General features: G+C 38.5%; 1 protein-coding gene and 1 non-coding gene across 2 annotated transcripts in view; one reads left to right on the top strand and one right to left on the bottom strand.

Moving 5' to 3' along the window:
• Positions 1 to 22,326, top strand: part of DNAH3 (dynein axonemal heavy chain 3) — a 247,929-nt gene that overhangs the window by 151,933 nt on the left and 73,670 nt on the right. Inside the window, exons 44-45 of the mRNA XM_070362916.1 lie at positions 19,327 to 19,430; positions 21,921 to 22,215. Of these exons, the coding sequence (XP_070219017.1) occupies positions 19,327 to 19,430; positions 21,921 to 22,215 (399 nt within the window). The remainder of the gene's footprint in view (positions 1 to 19,326; positions 19,431 to 21,920; positions 22,216 to 22,326) is intronic.
• Positions 4,196 to 4,268, bottom strand: TRNAR-CCU (transfer RNA arginine (anticodon CCU)). The gene has a single exon. It is a non-coding gene; the product is annotated as a tRNA-Arg (tRNA).

The following is a 22,326-nucleotide window of genomic DNA, read 5'->3' on the forward strand; positions in this document are numbered from 1 at the left end:
TGTCCTTTCCCATGTGAGGGAAGTTTTCAGCTACTGTGCTTTCAAATATGTTCTCAGGCCCTTTCTCTGCTCCTTCTTGTTGTTGTTCAGTCTCTCAGTCGTGTCTGACTCTTTGCAACCCCATGGATCATAGTACCCCAGGCTTCCCTGTCCTTCACCATCTTCCAGAGCTTGCTCAAACTCATATCCATTGAGTCAATGATGCCATCCAACCATCTCATCCTCTGTGATCCCCTTCTCCTCCTGCCCTCAATCTTTCCCAGCATCAGGGTCTTTTCCAGTGAGTTGGCTCTTCACATCAGGTGGCCAAAATATTGGAGCTTCAGCTTCAGTATCAGTCCTTCCAAAGAATATTCAGGGTTGATTTCCTTTAGGATTGACTGGTTTGATCTCAAAAGGACTATCAAGAGTCTTCTCCAGCACCACAGTTCAAAAGCATCAATTTTTTGGTGCTCAGCCTTCTTTATGATACACCTCTCACATCTGTACATGACTGCTGGAAAAATCATAGCTTTGACTATACAGACCTTTGTTGGCAAAGTTATGTCTCTGCTTTTTAATATGCTGTCTAATATGTCTGTCATAGGATGAAGCTAGTCTTGAGGCTAATCTAGGCTTCCTAGAAGGCCAGGCTAGTGCTTGTTCACTGGTGGAAAGGCCTGTGGGCCTGTGGGCGTAGAGGGGCTGTGGGCTCAGGAAGTCCTTAGGCAGCCTGTCTGCTGATGAATGGAGATGTGTCTCCACCCAGTTAGTTGTTAGGCCCAAGACCTTCCAGCACTGGTGCCTTCAGGTTATTGGATGGGGCCAGATCTTGTATCTTGGGCTTCCCTGGTGGCTCAGACAGTAAAGCGTCTGCCTGCAATGTGGGAGACCTGGGTTCGATTCCTGGGTTAGGAAGATCGCCTGGAGAAGGAAATGGCAATCCACTCCAGCACTTTTGCCTGGAAAATCCCATAGACAGAGGAGCCTGACAGGCTACAGTCTACGGGGTCGCAAAGAGTCAGACATGACTGAGCGACTTCACTTTTACTTTCAGATCTTGTATTAATGAGCTACAGGTAGGATTGCATTGTGACTGCTCACAGCAGCAGTATCTACATGGTACAAATATGGCTTCTGCCAGTGTCTATGTCCCCAGGGTAAGCCACTGCTACACTGCAATCCCAGCCTCTCCTCAAGATTCTCCAAGACCAGCAGGTAGGTCTAGCCCAGGCTCCTATCAGATTGCTGCTTTTGCCCTGGGTCCTAGTGCATGTGAGATTTTGTGTGTGGCCTTGCAGAGTGAAGTCCCTATTTCCTCCCGTCCTTTGGAACTCCCAAAATTAAGTCCACTGGCCTTCAAAGTCAAATGCTCTAGGGGATATGGTCCTCCCAGTGCAGGACCACCAGGCTGAGGAGCTATATATGGGGCTCAGTACTCTCACTCCTGTGAGAGAGCCTCTACACTGTAATTATTGTCCAGTTTGTGGATTGCCTCCACCCTATGGGTATGAGACTTGATTATATTGCCAGTCCATCCCTCTTACCTGTCTCATTGTGGTTCCTTCTTTATGTCTTTAGTTGTAGAAGATATTTTCTGGTAGGTTTCAGTCTTTTTCATTGATGACTGTTCTGCAAATAATTGCGATTTGGGTGTATTCTTGAGAATTGAGCTCAGGGTCTTTCTAGTCTGCCATTGTGGCTGAAGCCCAAATTTCTTCTCTTTTAAAAAAAAATATTAATAGACTGTAGCTTTAGAGCAGTTTTTGGTTTACAGAAAAATTGAACAGAAAGTACAAAGTTCTTTCTAGTTTAACTGTGTTCTTGTCTGAGAGTATACACTGTGTGATTTCTATTAATTAAAAACTTTTAAGTTGTGGTTTTTGGCCCAGAATATGATCTATCTTGGTGAATGTTCCATGTGAGCTTGAGAAGAATATATTCTGCTCTTGTTAGATGAAGTAATCTATAGATGTCCTTTAGTTCCAGTTGATTGGTAATTAACTATTGATATATCTTTACTCATTTTCTGCCTGCTACCTGTCAATTACTGATAAAGGGGTATAGAAGTCTCCAACTATAATAGTGTATTTTTCTATTTCTCCTGTGGTTCCATTAGTTTTGCCTCATGTATATTGATGTTCTGTTCATGTTTGAAGTTTGAAAATAGTACTAATGTAAATTTCTTCTCTTTTTAATTAGGGTGAGATTGAATTTTGTATCTATATAGCAGTTATTTTTCACAGGTTCTTGTTGATATCCTTTCTTGTAATGTTTTATCATAGTTCTCTTTTTTAACAGACTATGTCAAGATGTAGGTCTTCTTTTGTTTATTTTTCCTAGAACATGATCCTTTCAGTCATCAAAGGAAAATTTTATTCTCTGGCTGTCGTATTTATCATTTCCTCCTTCCTTATTTTTATATTTTTGCCTTTTTTATTTAGATTTTTCATTTTAATATGATTCACCCACAACTTCAATTATGCTTTTCCTGTCTTGACTGATTTTAATTCTGCTGTTGTATCTTTTGTTTCCTTGATGTCCTTCCTTAGTGTATGATTAAAAGCACAGGCCATGAAGTCATATTTTCAGAGGTTGAATCCTGGCTCTAGTATTTACTGGTTGGGTGCCCTTGAAAAAGTTCCTTAACATCTCTCAGTTTCCTCAGTTATGAAATGAGGACAACAATAGCACTAATTTCTGGTGCTCTTATAAGAATGAAATGTGTTGATGTATATAAAACATTTATAATTAAGTATGATGCACATAAAGTGTTAAATCAACGTTAGTAACTTTTATTGCTTCCTCCATATCATCATCTCTATTAGTTCACTCATCTACCCCCCCTTTTTTAATTTCATTTTGCCTTTTCATCTAAGCCTATTTTCTCTTTATGACTTTCTGTTCTTATTTCATGAAAAACTTGTCTTTTTGTACCCTATGTAGGATACCAAACAGTTTCCTCAAATTTGATTGTGAGTCCTGCCTTAAACAAGGTTCAGAAGTATACTTTCAATTATGATCTCCATATTATATCCCTGTATGTAGCAGTATTTTTTTCACAGGTTCCATATGTTGCTTTCTGCTTCCTCATCATTAAGATCAGTCTGTTCATGCTCTGTGCCAGGAAATTGGTACATAAAGTACCCTTGACCCCATTCTTGGTCCACTTTGTGACATCTTTCCTTCCCTTCTGCTGCTGGACAGCTAATTATGTGCATAGCTTCCAAGTTTCCTAGGTAACTTTTCCCTACAATATCTCCTGTCTACCGTGATTCATCTCCTTCCTCTGTGTCCTGTTCAACTGATGCAATGTAAGAAAAACTATAATTTCCATAATGTAATGCAAACTGCTTTCTTCATATATCTTCTCTTACAACTACTCTACTTGAAAGTAGGTTTGATTCTGAAAAAACTGTTTGTAAGAGCAAAATGACACCTTACAAGTGATCAGTGTGAAAATATCCATGGAAATTTAAGCTTTACTCTTGTCTCCATGGTAATCATACACTTCTCTTTCTGCTGGTTTTCAAAACTCTTGCTACTTTTGGACATGATCAGGGTAAATGGTATTCATAACCCCCCTTAAAAACAAACCCAAATGCTGTAAACTCTCCTTTAGAGTCAGAAACAACGGGATGGCCAAGATCCAAAGACCATGTATGATCAACTAATGCCATCTGTTGGAGGCAGCCTTTTAATTTGTTTCATGTGAACATTCTAAAAGAGGACATTTCTCAACAGAAAAATGATCGTGGTTTTTCACTTTGGAAGACCTATTTAAGGCGCCACAACTATTTTCCTTTTTCCTCATTGCGGTCTGGGACCCTACTACCCCTATCAGCTGTAGAAAGATGGCCTGGCAAGGCAAGGGTGACCAAAAAAAAAGACAATTCTCCTAGAGTAGTACGTGGCAGGACAGAGGAACAGCTGTCTGATTTTCTATGTGGGATGTCACTTACATCTCTGTATATCATGAGTTGCAAGGAGGAGGAAAATTAAAAGTATATTAGTGGGCCTGTTGCAGTTTCTCATGCAGTCTCTTGAGGTAAAATTTCTCAGTCCAGCTTGTTTGATATCTAGTTAGAGGAGATTCTACCTAACTTCTTTTAGTCTTTGTGTTTTGTTTTGTTAATATTTGGCTGTGCTGGGTCTTAGTTGCGGTACACTGGGTCTTGTGGCATGTGAACTCCTATTTGCAGCATGTGGGATCTAGTTCCCTGACCAGGGATCGAACTTGGGCCCCCTGCATTAGGAGTGCAAAGTCTTAACCACTGGACCACCAAGGAAGTCGCCTACCTTCTTTTAGTCTTGTTTTCATTGACATTATTCCACTCCTTTCTCTTTTGCCTTCCTAAGTATTTTAGTAGGAAATTACCAACCTCCTAGCCAGAACCCACTGGAATCCAAAAATGTGTTTTAAGTGCCAAGTGTAAATTCTTTTTTATATAACAGCTATTGAGGTATAATTTACATAAGATTCACTCATTTAAGTAAGCAATCAGTGGTTATTAGTAAATTTGCCTAGTTGTGCAACTGTTTAATCCAATTTAGAACACTGGAACATTAGAACAAATTTAAAACATTCATCACCACAATAAGATCCTTCATTCCCATTTTCAAGGAATCTTTGTTCCCAGTCTCAGTCCCAGGCAGGTATTCATCTGTTCTCTATAGATTTGCCATTTCAAATTTATGGGATGGTGTAATATATGACGTCTTGATCTGGTTTTGGTTATACTTATTACCATCTTGAAGTGAAGTCGCTCAGTCGTGTCCGATTCTTTGTGACTCCATGGGCTGTAGCCTACCAGGCTCCTCCGTCCATGGGATTTTCCAGGCAAGGGTACTGGAGTGCGTTACCATTTCCTTCTCCAGGAGATCTCCCTAACCCTGGGATTGAACCTGGGTCTCCTGCATTGTAGGCAGATGCTTTATTGTCTGAGCCATAAAATACCTTTGTAACTTTTCCACAGGGTTTTAAATTCTCATGGTGAGAGCTCCAGGGAGGCCTTCTCTGACCTCATGGGATATTGTTTTCTGGACTTTTCATGATCTAGGAGCCTTTGGGGTACATGGAACTCTCAAATGAGTGCTAAAGGAACTGTGTTGGGGAGTAGACACTAAGGAAAGCCGGCAGTCCTTTGGGGAAGTCTCTCAAGGTTGCATTATCATCAACTGACATTTATCTTTATTTGTCCAGAAAGTGCTAAATTTCTCTTTATTTACCCATTTATTGTGTGTCCTTTGAAAACCCACTCACTTCTCTGTTAAAGTTTATCTTATTCTCTCAAGTGAAGGACAAGAAAACAGAGGTGGGGCATGGGGTGGTAAAAGGTGATAGAATTAATTCACCTTCCTGGATTTCTAGTACTATTCCCTCCATTCTGCCCCTGCACTTGCATCAGAATTTGAGTTTAAATCACAGTACAGAGAAAACAAAAGCCCTACTCTGATGAGTACCAAACAGACCTCAAGGGCCTCTCTGTATGCCCACAGCTATGCTAAATGTCTGACACATATTCATTTGCCTTCCACAGCGATTTTTCTGAGCTTGATATAAAACCAGGGCCATTTTACAGATATACAGTGATAACCTTGGCCAAAGTCACACGGCCATAAATCCACTTATATTCAGTTGGACCTTTTCTCTTTGGCCAAAATGTTCCAAATGTTTGTTTCAAGCCACAAATTAGCTCCAGCTAATAATATCAGCAAGAGAAGGGGACAAATGCTTTCTGAATGCTTTTTGTGTCTCCTTTCTTATTGTAAAAATAATTCAATTCTATTAAATAAAAATGATCAAAAAACATTTTCGTTCATACCATACTATTGTTAAGTATTTCTGTTTCCAAAAACCTTTCTCTCTCTTGTCCATCTGCTTTCATCTCTTTACATGGTTGCCATAAGGCTATACATTCTGTTTTTTATTCTTCTATTTTATCTGTCATTGTTTTTTGAAAGCATTTTTCTATGTTAATACTTAGATTTTTAAGTATTTAATAGTTTATTTCAAAACTTAATTTTAAAATTTTCTATTTTACTTAAGTGTTAATTGGATATATCACATGATTTTCCCTTTTGTGTAAGATGATGTGAATTCTCTTCTTAGAGTCAATTCATCTCTCTTGAAGTGTATCTACATCATTTCCCCTAGTCCTTTTTTTTTAATTGAAGTATAGTTGGTATACAATGTTTCAGATGTACAAGAAAGTGATTCAGCTTTTATATATATAAAGAGATATTCTTTTTCACATTCTTTTCTGTTTTAGATTATTGTTGTTATTGTTAAGTCACTAAATCATGTCCAGCTCTTTGAGAACCCATGGACTGTAGCCCTCCAGGCGCCACTCTCCATGGCATTTTCCAAGCAGGAATACTATATAGGCTGCCATTTCCTTCTCCAGGGAATCTTCCCAACCCAGGGATTGAACCTGATTCTCCTGCATTGCAGGCAGATTCTTTACTGCTGAGCCACCAGGAAAGACCATTAGAGGTTATTATAAGATATTGAATATAGTTTGACATGCTATACAATATGTTCTTATTGTTTTCTGTTTTAGATATAGTGATATCTGTTCATCCCAAATTCCTGATTTATCCCCCCTGCTGCCCTTTGGTAACCATATTTGTTTTCTTTGTCTGTGTGTCTTTGTTTTGTAAATAGTGTAATCATTTTAATGACTGTAAAAGAGTCCATTTATCTTATAAGACATAATTTTGACTGGTATTCTAATGTGGGGCACGTAAATTATTTTCAGTTTTTGTTATCACAAACAGTGCTATATATTTGTGTATGGAGATTATTTTCATTGTGAATTATTTCCTTATGATAAATTCCCAGAATTGAATTTCTGACTTGAGCTAGAGAACATTTTTGTAAGCATAGTGGCAGATTGCTTTCTAAAAATGTACCAGATTGACTTCTAGGTAGAGCTGTGCAGTAACATAGGATAAGCTCTCCTTTAATACATAATGCGATATATTAAGCCTAAAAATGTTTTTGTTTTTAATTTTAAGTTTAAGCCTAAACATTTCCCAGCAATAACTTCAAAAATAAAAGTTACAGCCTGATCCTTTGAACATTGAAAGGTAGTAAGTAGACAGGGAGAGAAACAAAAGATCCTTCATGTTGTGTCTCTCAACCCACAACCCAACTGTCCTGAAAGCGATGCTGGGTGGAAAGGAAGTTAGTTGACAAAATTCTGAGAGTTCTCACTGGTAATCACCAGTGTAGAAAAAAGCAGACTGCAGTGGTAACTGGGCAGCTGCAAAAAATGCCAAGGCGAAACCTTTGAGCATGAAACTTCCATAATTTGGTAAGATCTTATCAGGAGTGGGAGGAACCTACCAGGGTTTGCAACTCCATGCTGGGTGGGGGATGAGAGCTGAATTTTTCCAGAGTGAAGCATGTTTCTAGCTGGGGTGGAAGTGGGATGGACCCATGGATCAGGAAAATTGGCCAAATTTTAGAAAGAGACTACAAAGCCCAGGTTTCCTGGCAAAGGCAACTGAGTATTTCCTTTACCCCGCCCCTGTACCCTCAGGCTACAGAAAAGAAATCCACACACCATTCCCTGAATTGTGACCAAAATTGGGGAAAATAAACTCACTCCAGATAGTGTTGGGGAAAATGTCAAGAAGAATTTACCTGATTATAGCAGAGCAATATCAGAAAGAGGAAGACAGAGACAGAGAGACAGAGAATGAGAGTCTAAAAGAAAAACATGACTGGGGCTTCCCTGGTGGTCCAGTGGCTAAGACTCCACTCTCCCAGTGCAGGGGCCAAGGTTTGATCCCTGGTCAGGGAATTAGATCCCACATGCCACAACTAAGACCCAGCGCAGCCAAATAAACAAATAAAAATAAGTATTTTTATAAAAAAAAGAAAAACATGACATAAGAAATATAAAATATTTGTATTACAAGCACATAAATTTATAGTATAATATATTATGTAATATATAAATTTAATTTCAAAATTTATAGATGAACAGCATGCTACTGGAAAAGGGATGTATTAATATATAGAGAGAATTGAGAGTCCAGAAATAAGCTCCTCATATTTATAGTGATTTGATTTTTGACAAAGGTATAAAGATAATTTTGTGGGAAAAGAATAATCCCTTCAGCACATGGTGATGGATTAAATGAATATATTCATATAAAATAATGAATTTGGCCTCTATACCATAGTCAAAATTAACTCCGATGAAAGATCTAAATTCAAGAGTTAAAATGATAAAAGCTTAGAAGAAAATAAAGGTACGGATAAATGGTCATGATCTTGGACTAGGCAACAATATCTTAGGATGACAAAAATACAAGCAACTAAAGAAAAAATAATTTAGCTGAACTTCATCAAAATGAAAAACTTTTGTGCTTCAAAGGACAACATGAAAGTGAAAACACAACCTATAGAATGGTTGGAACATTTTGCAAATCAAATATCTGATAAGAAACTTGTAAAGTATAAAGAAATATTATTATTCAATAATACAAAGATATAATACAGTTTTAAAATAGGCAAAGTAACTGAATAAACATTTCTCCAAAGAAGATATATAAAAGGCCAATAAGTACATGACAATAGCTCAACATTATTATCATTATTAGCCATCAGGAAAACGCAAATCAAAAGCACAAGATACCACTTCACAACTACAATGAGGATAATAAAAAAAGATGAAGAGCAAGTATGAGAATGTGGGAAAATTGAAACCCTCACATATTATAGTGGAAAAGTATAATTGTACAGCAGCTTTGGAAAACAACATTTGGCATTTCTCAAAAGTTAAACAAACAAACAAAATTAAAAATAGACTTACCATATGAGCAAGCCATTTCACTCCCAGATAGATGCCCAAGAGAAACAAAAATATATGTTCACACAAATACTTATGCACAAATGTTCATAACATCGTAATTCATGATGGCCAAAAAGTGAAGACAATCCAAATGTCCATCAGCTGATGAGTGAATAAATAAAATATAATATGTTCTTGTTGTTCAGTCATCTGGTCGTGTCCGACTCTCTGCAACCCCATGGACTTCAGCACACTAGGCCTCCTTATCCCTCACAATCACCCAAAGTTTTCCCAAGTTCATGTCCATTGCATTGGTGATGCCATCCAGGCATCTCATCCTCTAACACCCTCTTCTCCTGCCCTCAGTCTTTCCCAGCATCAGGGACTTTCCCAATGAGTTGGCTGTTTGCATCAGGTGACCAAAGTACTGGAGCTTTGGCTTCAGTATCAGTCCTTCCAACAAGTATTCAGGGTTGATTTCCCTTAAGATTGATTAGTTTGATCTTCTTGCTGCCCAAGGAACTTTCAGGAGTCTTCTCCAGCAACACAGTTCAAAGGCATTAATTCTCAGCATACTGTCTTCTTTATGGTCCAGCTCTCACAACCATATGTGACCACTGGGAAAACCATAGCTTGACTATATGGACCTTTGTCGGCAGAGTAATGTCTCTGCTTTTCAACACAATGTCTAGGTTTGTCATAGCTTTCCTGCCAAGAAGCAATCATCTTCTGATTTCATGGCTGCAATCACCATCCACAGTGATTTCAGAGTCCAAGAACAGGAAATCTATCACTACTTACACCTTTTCCCCTTCTATTTGCCACGAAGTAATGAGGCTGGATGCCACGATCTTAGTTTTTTTAATACTTAGTTTTAAGCTGGCTCTTTCACTATCCTCCTTCACCCTCATGAAGAGGCTCTTTAGTTCCTCTTCACTTTCAGCCATTCAAGTGGTATCATCCGCATGTCTGAGGTTGTTGATGTTTCTCCCAGCTATCTTGACTCCAGCTTGTAACTCATCCGGGCCAGCATTTCTCATGATGTGCTTGCTCAGTGTTTAGGTTAAACAAGCAGGGTGACAGCAGATAGCCCTGTCATACTCCTTTCTCAACCTTGAACCAATCAGTTGTTACATACAGGGTTCTAACTGTTGCTTAGGTTTCTCAGAAGACAGTTGAGATGGTCTGGTATTCCTATCTCTTTGAGTGCTTTTCGCAGCTCTTAAAGAGATGGGACACATCCACAATAGAGCATCGTTTACACTTAGGCCCAGCCACTTCATTCTTGCTGGGGCTATTAGTAGTTCTCCTCCACTCTTCCCCAGTAGCATGTTGGACACCTTCAGACCCAGGGGACTCATCTTTCAGTGTCATATCTTTTTGTCCTTTTATGCAGTTCATGAGGTTCTCACAGCAAGTATACTGGGGTGGTTTGCCATTCCCTCCTCCAGTGGATCGCATTTTGTCAGAACTCTCCACAATGATGTAACTGTCTTGGGTGGCCCTACATGGCATGGCTCATAGCTTCATTGAGTTATGCAAGCCCCTTCACCATGACAAGGCAGTGATCCGTGGAGGGGAAAATACAGTATATCCATACAATTAAATATTATTCAACAATAAAAAGAAATGAAGCAATAACGCATACTACAACATGCATGAATCTTAAAAACATTCTGATGAGTAAAAGAAGCCAATCACATAAGAGTATCTGTTGGATGATTTCATTAATATGAAAAGTCCAAAAGAGCAAGTCCATAGAAACAAAAAGTATATTAGTGGTTACCTTGGGGGCAAGCAGGCTGGTGAGAGATGGGAAGAGGATTTGGGAAGTGACAGCTAAGAGGTATGAGGTTTCTTTTTGGTGTAATGAAATGTTCTAAAATTGATTATGGTAATAACCGTACAACTCTGTGAATATTAATATATTCATACATACATGTATATTTAGTAAACCATTGAATTATACAGTTTAAATGGGTGAATTATATCTTAATAAATCTATCATTTTAAAGTTTGTAAATGAAGTGTTAAAACCACAGAATACGAGAAAAAGAGGAATTGAAAAACCAAAGAAACAAACAGAGAACTAAACAGTATTAGTAATGATCTGATAAATAAGGACCAGCAAGGGATAAAACATATAAATCTAGACATCTAACAAATGGCTTAGAGGAAAGGTTTGAGACAACTACACTTGCTATTGAAGACAGTCAAAGAATATGATTGATATGGAGACCTTACAGTTGTTAATTCCTTGAGTAGCTATCCCAATAAATAATGTAGACAATATATACCAAGAAACAAATGTAGAAATTTTTCCTAAAATGAAGAAGTATTTCTGTAAGTTTTAAGAGTATTTTGTGTTCTAAGAAAAACTGATACAGAATAATTGATTAAAAAAAAATCTGATTAAATTATTGGACTTCCAGGATAAAAGAGATTCCATCAGGCATCCAGATAGACAAGAAAAATTAGTAAAAGTGGAAATATCTGATGGGCTTCAAACTTCTACACAGCAAGCTAGACTGAAAGAAACATTGAAACAATGGTCTGCAAAACTCTAAGGGAAAGAAAATGTGACATTAGAATACTACTCTCAGCCAGGTCACTTTTCAAGTACAAAGTCGCAGACATTATCAAACGTGCAAGATCTGAGAGAACTGAGCCCTCTTAAGTCCCTTCTTAGAAATAAAAAATAAACCAGCCAACCAATCAATCGAGATAAAGAACTGAAATAGTCTTGTGTTAAAAGACCCCAGTTTGACTGTTGAACCTATTTAAATAAAGGTCTAAGAATAAGGTATGGAAGAATTATAGTTGCAAAACAAAATGTCAGTGTTATAATCCCTGAAAAAGTAAAAGACACTTGCTCCTTGGAAGGAAAGCTATGACAACCTACCCTGTGTATTAAAAAGCAGAGACATCACTTTTCCAACAAAGGTCCATATTGTCAAAGTTATGGTTTTTCCAATAGTCATGTACAGATGTGAGTTGGACCATAAAGAAGGTTGAATGCCAAAGAATTGATGCTTTTGAATTGTGGTGCTTGAGAAGACTCTTGAGAGTCCCTTGGACTGCAAGATCAAACCAGTCAATCCTAAAGGAAATCAACCTTGAATAATTCATTGGAAGGACTTATGCTAAAAGAATTGAAGCTGAAGCTCCAGTACTTTGGCCACCTGATGTGAACAGCTGGTTCATTGGAAAAAGACCTTGATGCTGGGAAAGACTGAAGGCAAAAGGAGGGAGTTGCAGAGGATGAGATGGTTAGATAGAATCACTGACCCAATAAACATGAGTCTGAGCAAACTCTGGGAGACAGTAATGGACAGAGGAGCCTGGCGTGTTGCATTCCACGGGGTCAAAAAGAGTTGGACATGACTTAGTGACTGCGCAACAACAGTATCATCAAGAACAACAAAGAGAACCAAAGGAGAGGAAATGGAAGAATGACAGTTAATCACATCATAGTTCATAAAGGGATCAATAAAATTGATCTAACATTAAGTCACATGTATTTTCAAATGAATTGTGATATCAGGATTTGCTTCAAAATGTTCCAGTCTAAGAAAGAAGGAAGAAAGAAAAGGGAGGAAGTGAGAAGGGAAGGAAAATGAATATGATGATTGTTGATGTTGTAGAAATGCATGAAACAGTTGCAAAATGTTGAAGATTATGGAAGCTAGATAATGGGTACATGGCAGTTTATTATACTATCCTCCTTTTTTGTTGTCAGCTACAGACTGGCACTTGCCAGCTACCTCTACAAGGATTAAATCACATGCTGCTGTTTCTGCTGATTTTAAATACCCCTGAAAGGAATTCAGGGTGGAGAGCAGAAATGAGGTACTCTGGGAAAAACTAGCAGAATGGGTCTTCAGATAGATATTTTCATGAGCCAACTTTATGAGCCCAATTCTTGTATTTCCTCCTGTCTAGAAAAACACTAAAATCCTTCATAGTGATGACTGCTCCTCGTGACTAGCAGATACATTCTGCAAAAATTAAAGTGCTTGATTGCATGTACTCCCACTTCACCAGAATCACATATATACTGACCTTACCCCCAACCTCTTTGGAGCAATTCTCAGGGCTATATGAAATGCTGTTTCCTGGGCCTATAGTCCTCATTTTGCCCCAAATAAAATTTAACTTGCAATTCTCATGTTGTGCATTTTTTCAAGTCAGCATTGTGTATTTTAAATTTTTTTCACAATGAAAAGTTAAAATATAATAGCAAAGTTGGATTAAATTATTTTTAAAATTATAATGACTTTAAGCCCTAATGGCTGAATTTTTTTTTTTTAGTTAAGAAGCATCTCTCCTGCTAAGGTGGTAGATATTAAAACTTTTCATCACAAGAAAAAAAATTTTTTTAGATTGGAGTGTTTCAGCCCTTTAACTCAAGACTCTCTCTCTCTCTCTCTCTCTTTCTCTCTCTGTCTCTCTCTCTCACACACACACACACACATACAGCCTACAACCACCAATGCTGTCTTCTTTGGGTCAATTATAGATGAGTCCTGTGGAGAGAGAAGCAAGTCACTTGTGCCTGCTGCTGAGTTGGCTAGGCAATGGAACTTGCAAGCCTCTCATGCCCAGTGCTCCTGTGAATCACACAGCCCAACACTTGTCTCACTGAAGCCTTGGTATTTCCTCCATGTCCTCTTCAGGTTTTTCTTCTTAAAAAAAAAAATATATATATATATATATAATTCAGAAAGCTTTGCAACCAGTATCTCATATACTCCTCATAGCATTCTCGAGATGAGGAAATTGCAGCTCAGAAAGGGTGTCACTCATCCAGGGCCCCACAGTGAGTCAGTGAGGAATGATTGGATGAGAAGCCAGGTCCTTCCCTGACACTCTTCTTATTCCCACTTCTCATCTTGAAGTGCAACAAAGAAAAAGACTTCCAACAATTACAGAGGCAGGGCTTCACTGGGGAAAAGGACCATAGGAACTTTGTGTTACTTTTGTGAGGGAAGTAGGGAGTGATTTGGGATGAGTATTGTGACTGTATTTGGAAGAACGGGTGGAGCGAGAAGGTGATTCAGAATCACCGCTGTGTATTGATCAGAGGCCAGAGAACAGGGGCCTTGATGCTGCCCACCTACTTCCTCCCACACCAAGAGGATCTGGAGGGCAGCACTTCAGTTGTTCTTACCTTACACAGTAGATACTGAGGGCCTACAATGTGCTTGCTTCGTGTCTGGTCAGGCATTTGTTCAAAAAGCACCTACTTTGTACTTTTTACTAAGCACCTACTATGTACTTCCCTGGTAGCTCAGATGGTAAAAAATTTGCCTGCAATGCAGGAGACCTGGATTCAATACCTGGGTTGGGAAGATCCCCTGGAGAAGGAACTGACTGCCCATTCCAGTATTCTTGCCTGGAGAATTCCATGGACAGAAGAGCCTGACAGGCTACAGTTCATGGAGTTGAAAGAGTCAGACCTGACTGAGCGACTAACACATAGTTCTAGATACTGTGCTAGTTGTTGGGGATACAACAGTGAACAAAAAAGATATAATCCCCTTGCTCTCACAGAGCTCACTTTCTAGTTGAGAAAGACAAACAGTAAATAAGTAGGCTCAAAGAATAAGATAATTGGAGATATACTAAGTGCAAGGATGGAAAAACACTGGCTTGTTGATGGAGACCCACAGGGGCTCTACCTGAAGTGTTCAGGGAAGGTCTCCCAGAGGAGGTGACATCTGAGCTGAGATCTGAAAGGTAAGGAACAAGCCAGGTAGAGAGCAGGGGGAAGAGGTGCCAGGCATAAAGAAGAGCTGATCCAAAGCCCTGAGGTAAGAGTGCATGTGGTATGTTTGAAGATTAGAAAGAAGATGCTGCAGTAAAGTGGGTGAGTAGCCTGCTTCATACAATGTATATTACGGAGACTTTGGAAAGTCAGGAGGAGCAACATACAGAGCAGGTTATCTCCAGTCCACACTGAGGGAGCCCCTGAAAATGCCCAGAGATTCCATGACTTATCCAAGGTCACAAGATCAGCAAGGGGCACATGTTGCCCCATAATTTACACTTTAGCACTGCTACCTGGTGCTGGACCATAGGCCTCCAAACCTGGGGAGCCTGGGGTTTGAGTCTTAGGAAGCCCCAGAGACTCAACAGCTCCTTCAGTGTTGCCCAGTGGAAGGCACTGCTCTTCCTCCATGGCTTCTGGGATCAGGTTCACACAAATGTCCCCAGATGGGAGAGGCCCTGCTGGACTCCTCAGACACTCAGGTCTGTGCAGCACAAAGGCATCTCCAGGTCTGTGACCCCAGCTTGACCTTGAGCTGCTCCACCTCTGCAAATCCAAGTTCAATCATCCTGACTTCTCACAAACTACCTTGTAGCCCTGTAACTCTCCAGCTCTGCTACAACTAGCTTCTGCTCCCTCCTTTCTGCTATCTCCTTAATTACCAGTCCCTCCAGTCCACCCCTCCAGCTCCGTCCCCAAGGCCCACCTGTTCCATGTTTTTCTCTCATCAGCACCTTCTCTCCCTCCTTCACTTTTCCTCCTGCCATACAAACTCATGAAAACCCCAACCTTGGATCAATACACCACCTCTCTTTTTTTTCCCACTTATACTCCAGAGCTGTTTAACAGTACAGGAGAAAGTCATATAAGCTGAAGGCTTAACATGACTTTCATGGTCTCCAACCTCAGCTTGGGGAATCAGAGACTACAGACTTTGGACTCAAATAGTTTTGTTTTGGAACATAGATGCAAAACTCATCAACAAAATACTAGCAAATTGAATCCAACAGTACCTTAAAGTGCTTATACGCCACAATCAAGTAGAATTTAACAATTTCCACAAACCAATGTGAAACACCACATTAAACTGAAGAATAAAAAGTATATGATCATCTCAGCAGATGCAGAAAAAAATGCTTCTGATAAAAATCAACATCAATATATGATTAAAAACTCTTCAGAAAGTGGACATACAAGGAACATGCCTCACATAATAAAAGAATATGAGACAGACCCATAGCTAACATCACATTCAATGATGAAATGCTGAAAACATTTCCTCTAAGATCAGAAACAAGACAAAGATGCCTTTTCTTGCCACTTTTATTCAACATCGTTTTTGAAGCCTTAGTCACAGTAATCAGAAAAGAAAAATAAATGAAAGGAATCCATATTGGAAAAGAAGAAGTAAAAAAAAATCCTAAAGATGTTACCGGAGAACTACTAGAGCTCATCAAAAAATTTGGTACAGTTGCAGGAGACAAAGTTAATATACAGAACTCTGTTGCATTTCTATACACTAACAATGAAATATCAGAAAGAGAATTTAAAGAAACAATCTCATTTACCATTGCATGAAAAAGAATAAAATACCTAGGAATAAACTTATCTAAGAAGCCAGAATACCCATACTGTGAAAGCTATAAGACACCAGTGAAAAAAACTGAAGACAACACAAACAGATGGAAAGGTATACCATGTTCTTGGATTGGGAAAACTAGTATTGTTAAAATACTACCCAAGACAATCTACAGATTTATGCAATCGCTATCAAATTACCAATGACATTTTTCACAGAACTAGAACAAGTAGTCCTAAATTTTATATGGAACCATAAAAGACCCAGAATTGCCAAAGCAATCCTGAGAATGAAGAACAAAGCTGGAGGCTTCATGCTCCCTGAGTTCAGACTATACCACAAAGCTGCAGTAACCAAAACACTATTGTACTGGCACAAAAAAAGACATATAGATCAATGGAACAGGATGGAGAGCCCCAAAATAAACCCATGCACTTATGGTCAATTAATCTACAACAAAAGGAGGGAAGGCTATACTATGGACAAAAGACAGTCTTTTCAATAAATGGTGCTGGAAAAACTGGAGAACATGTAAAAGGATGAAATTGTAACATTCTCTAACACTATATACACAAATAAACTCAAAATTGATTAAAGACCTAAATGTAAGAGTGGATACTATAAAACTCCTAGAGGAAAACACAGGCAGAACACTCTTTAACAGGAATCGCAGCAATACTTTTTTAGATTGATCTCCTAGAATAATGGAAACAAAAGCAAAACTAAACAAAATGGGACCTAACTAAACTTAAAAGCTTTTGCACAGCTAAGGAAACCATAAACAAAACAAAAAGACAACCTACAGTTTGGGAGAAAGTATTTGCAAAAAAAAAATGCAACTGATAAGGGATTAATTTCCAAAATATACAAACAGCTCATACAGCTTAATATCAGAAAAAAAAAAACAACCCCCCCAAAAAATGGGCAGAAGACCTAACAGCACATGATTCCAAAGAAGACATACAGATGGTCAACGGGCACATAAATAGATACTCAATATCACTAATTAGAGGAATTGAAATGAAAACTACAATGAGGTATCACTTCACACCAGTCAGAATGACATTCTCAAAAAGTCTACAAATAACATGCTAGAGAGGGTGTGAAAGAAAAATTAACCTTCCTACACTGTTGATGGGAATGTAAATCGGGGCACCCATTACAGAGAACAGCATGGAGGTTTCTCAAAACCCTAAAAATAGAGTTACCGTATGACCCAGCAGCCCCACTCCTGGACATATTTCTGGAGAAATATAACTCAAAAACATACATGTACCCCAGTAATTATGGCTGCACTATTTACGAAACAGCCAAGACATGGAAGCACCCTATTAATAAATGTTCATCGACAGATGAATAAAGGAAATGTGATTATATATATATATACACATACACATACATACATACAACGGAAATCTACTCAGTCAGACAAAAGAATGAAATGCCATTTACTGCAACATGGGTGGACCTAGAGACTATCATATTAAGTGAATTTAGACAGAGAAAGACAAATATCATATGATATCACTTATATGTGGATTTTTTAAAATGATACGAATGAATTTATTTGTAAAAAGGAAATAGACTCACAGATGTAGAAAACTAATTTATGGTTACCAAAGGGGAAATGGGTAAAGAGGGATAAATTGGGAGCTTGGGATTAATGTATATACACCACTATAAATAAAAATAGATGAGAACAAGGACCTACTATATAGGAAAGGGAACTATGTTCAATATCTCATAAAAATATACAATGGAAAAGAATCTGAAAATTATATATTTCTATGCTATATATATATAGCTATATATATAGCTCTATTTATATGCATATATGTATATGGTTTTATATATATATATATATGTATATAACTGAATCACTTCACTATACAGTGAAAACTAACACAGCTTTAGTCTACGGCCATACCGCCCTAAATGCACCCAGTCTTCTCTGAAACTAACACAACTTTATGAATCAACTGTGCTTCGGTCTTAAAAAAAGTTTTCCTCACAAGGAAAAAAATTCTAACTGTGTATGATGATGGGTTTTATAAGAATAGGATCGGTTATTTTTTATTTATTTATTTTGGTCCATGCTGCGTCCTTGTTGTCTTGCCTGAGTATTTCGTTGCCGTGTGCAGCTTTCTCTAGTTGTGGCAAACGGGCTGGTCTTTGTTGCAGTGCATAAGCTTCTCACTGTAGTGGCTTCTCTCGGCGCAGAGCACAGGTCCTACAGCGCACGGGCTGCAGTAGCTGCGGCTTGCGGGCTCTAGAGCCCAGGCTCAATAGTTATGGTTCACAGGATTGGTTGCTCTGTCGTAGGTAGAATATTCCTGGACCAGGAATCGAACACTCAGTGTCCCTGCACTGGCAGGTGAATTCCTAACCTCTGGATCACCAGGGAAGTCCCTGGATCATTTAATATTATATGCATTATATATTAATATATACAATCTCTTATAATCATTTTATAATGTGATCATTTCACTATACGTAAAAATTGAATCATTGCATTTTATACCTGAAACAAATATAGTCTTTGTCAATTGTACCTCAATTGAAAAAAAAATAAACCACTTTTAGAAACCAATATCTCCTGTAGTGAATGATGATTATCTGAAGTTCAGAAGGTCCTTCAGTTTCACTTTAGTCTCTAGTTTAAATAAAATTAGATATAATGTTTTTATTTTTCAATAGTATAATATATAAAAATATATATTCTATCTTATTATGTTACATTATATTAATATAATTCATATATATTTGTGTATATATATATGATATATAATATTAAATGATCCTATTCTAATAAAATTCTTTCTTTAATTTACCTATACTTCCACCTTCAATATGTTTATATGCCTCAAGAGAGGACTGGAAGGATTGCTGCAAAAGTAATCTCTGATTGTGAGATTTGGAGCCATTTGTTTTCTCCGTTTTTGTTCTTTTTCAATACTTCCTATTTATATTATATATATTATTTATATTATCATTATTTGTATAATCAATACCTATTATTTTATACATATAATAAAGTCATTATTCTTTAAAAGATGTTTTTCTAGTTTATACAGTTACCAATACTGATAGTCATACATTTCAGATGCCTATGGCTGAGGTAGTTAAATATCTCAAATATGAAATGTAAAACCCTGATGTGCTAATAACTTGTTCTATTTATTTGGGTCCAGGAAGCATCTATGATTTTTATTTCCTCAAGCAAGCTAGTGGACATTGGTACACATGGACAGAGTATATCACCAAAGAGGAGGAACATATCTCCGCAAATGCAAAGGTAAAAGAGAGTTATCGGTCATAGAACGTCAGTAATGACCTGATATTCAGCAAAGTGGAGACGTTAACATCAGATCTGGGTTAGTTAAAGAACTTACTTTAGAAAAAGTGAAAGAATTTACTTTAGAAAAATGTTCAAACATGAATTGAACTGAGCCTTCAAAAGCACAGACTTTAGAATCAGAGAGTCCCAGATTTATTATTCAGTCTTCACCCTTTCTGCCTCAGTTTATGCAACTACACAATAGAAGAAAAAATACCTAAAGAATGGCTGCAAAGATTGAAGACATTGTACATGAATCTGTGGCATTCACATTGTGCTAGATCATACAGTTGCTATTCTAATTATTGTCAGTATGAACAATGCCAGGTGGTCATCAGTCCCCCTCTCAGATATCTCCACCAAAAAGATCCTTGCCTTTTCTTTAAAATCCCCAGAGAAAGATTTCTTTAATCAGAGTTCTCAGAAAAACAGTTAATAAATTTTCTGGTTAGCAGAAGATTCACTTACAACTCCTACTCATTTTCTTGTGGAAATTTTTTCCAGATGTGCACTTTCATGCCTCTACTTGCAGTATCTGGTGGACAAAATTGAGCTTTATTGGGATAATTGTAGTTTGTTCAGGCCTAGCATAGAGTAGTAGGTGGTGGATGGAAATGTGGAAATACTGAAAACAAAATCAGACACCAGACAGGACCACAGCTGCTTGTGAAAAGGGTGCCACAGGCAGGAGTGAATGTGTGATGAGCTCAGGACACACACTGGAGACTGAAAAGACTGTAGAGAACCCCTCAGCACCGAGGTTCTAAACTTTCATTCTCCTTAAAAGAGCTTCATCACCTGAGCTCCAGGGGTTTGAAATCTTGCTAGATGCCTACAAATGAGTCAAATGCAGAAAATATTTTAGTTATGCTGGGAATTTTTCACTTGTGAAAAAACTGTTCTAGCCCCTGAAAATAAAAATCTGTGAAATCCAACTTGCTTAAAATTCCCAGTCTTGATACTTGGTTTAGCATTCAGTATCACTTACTGGCTATGTGACTTGGCCAAGTTGGCCATCCTCCAGTCTCAATTTTTTTATCTGAAAAAGTGAGCTAATAATACAGCTGCCTCAGAGGGCTGTTGGGAAAACTGCAGGGAATAACACAGGCAAAACATCCGTAGCTCAATACCTGTTAATTCTCTTCCTTGCCACTTCAATTTCTCTGTTCTCTCTGCTCCTTTTTCATTGATCAAATTATTAATCAAAATAAGTCAAGCTTAGTCTAACAGTATACACATAGCCACGGCACTGCGCAGTCCCTGTTGGTGCCATTTGCATTATGGTCTGGTTTTGTTTTAGGGGCACCATTTACACAAACCATAGTGTGGGTGGTGCTCTCTAGAGTTACACAGCACAGTGGCTCCATGTTCACTAGCCTCTTCCAGTCTAGACATATAAGTAGACTTCAGCATATGATTTAAATCTAACTACCCTTCCTCTGTGGCTACACACTTGGCTCAGTGGCGAAGAATTTGCATGCCAATGCAGGAGACACAGGTTCAGTCCCTGAGTTGGGAAGATACCCTGAAGAAAGAAATGGTAACCCACTCCAGTACTCCTGTCTAGGAAATCCCATGGGCAGAGGAGCCTAGCAGGCTAAAGTCCATGGGGTCACAAAAGAATTGGACACAACTTAGTGACTGAACAACAGCAGATCCCTTCGTCTACCCATCATTGGAGGGACCAAAAGCAGCCAGATGGCTGATGATAGGGTTCAAACTCAGAAAAGCCAATCTAAAGCAAGGTTTTCTACTCAAAGTAATAGAGATTCTAGGAATCCAAGACCAAGCCCTTAGAGCCCAATTGGAGTCTGAATACCAGGAAGAGTGTTGCAATTTCCATATTGCTAAAGGGATTAATAGGAGGAACCAAGAATATGAGCCTTAAGAAAAGCAGATGAGGAATAAGCACAAGGAATGGGGGTCAAGGGTCATACCTAACCCTTCTTGGATGGCATATGGGAGGTGGATCTTTCCTAGGGCAAGGCAGACAGCTTGGCTCAAAGAAAAGGTCTCAGAGGGCAGCAGCTATAGACCCAGCCTTACTATAATTGGTGTTTACAATGTGACATTTCAGTAGTTAAGAATACAGTCCTTGGGATCAGACAAGCTCAGATTAAAATCTTTGCATTTCTGTTTACTTGCTGTGTTGGTGAGCTCTGGATCTGTTTCTTCATCTCTAAAACAGGGACAATAGACAGTTATTGTCTATATTTACATACAAGATTTCATTTAACCTTCAAAACAGCTCAGTGAACTCAATGCCATTTTTATCCCCATTTCATAGATGAAGAAACTAGGCTGCTAGAGAGGTAAAATACTCAAAATTATAAAGATAAATAAGAGACAGAGCTGAATGGATAGTAAGGATAAAACTCAAGTCTCTTGAATACCAAGACACAATCTCCTGGTCCCAGTATCAAGACTTACCATGTCTTTGTGGCACAGGTCTCAGAACTCATCATCCCCACCATGGAGACAGCCCGACAGTCCTTCTTCTTGAAAACCTACCTGGACCATGAGATTCCAATGCTGTTCGTAGGACCCACGGGCACAGGCAAATCGGTCATCACCAACAACTTCCTACTTCGCCTTCCCAAAAATACTTATCTGCCCAACTGCATCAATTTCTCTGCCAGAACTTCAGCCAATCAGACGCAGGATATCATCATGTCCAAGCTGGATCGCCGGCGGAAAGGCCTTTTTGGGCCTCCCATAGGGAAGAAAGCAGTGGTATTTGTGGGTAAGGCACTGGCCTGGATCTGGACACACCAAATTCTTCTATTTTAAGTTGCAGCAAAACCGAATTTCCCTTTGTAGGACTGCTGTATATTCATTTTACTGTCTATGGAAG

This window comes from Bos mutus, chromosome 25 (genome assembly GCF_027580195.1).
Source record: "Bos mutus isolate GX-2022 chromosome 25, NWIPB_WYAK_1.1, whole genome shotgun sequence".
NCBI classification, from domain to species: Eukaryota; Metazoa; Chordata; class Mammalia; order Artiodactyla; family Bovidae; genus Bos; species Bos mutus.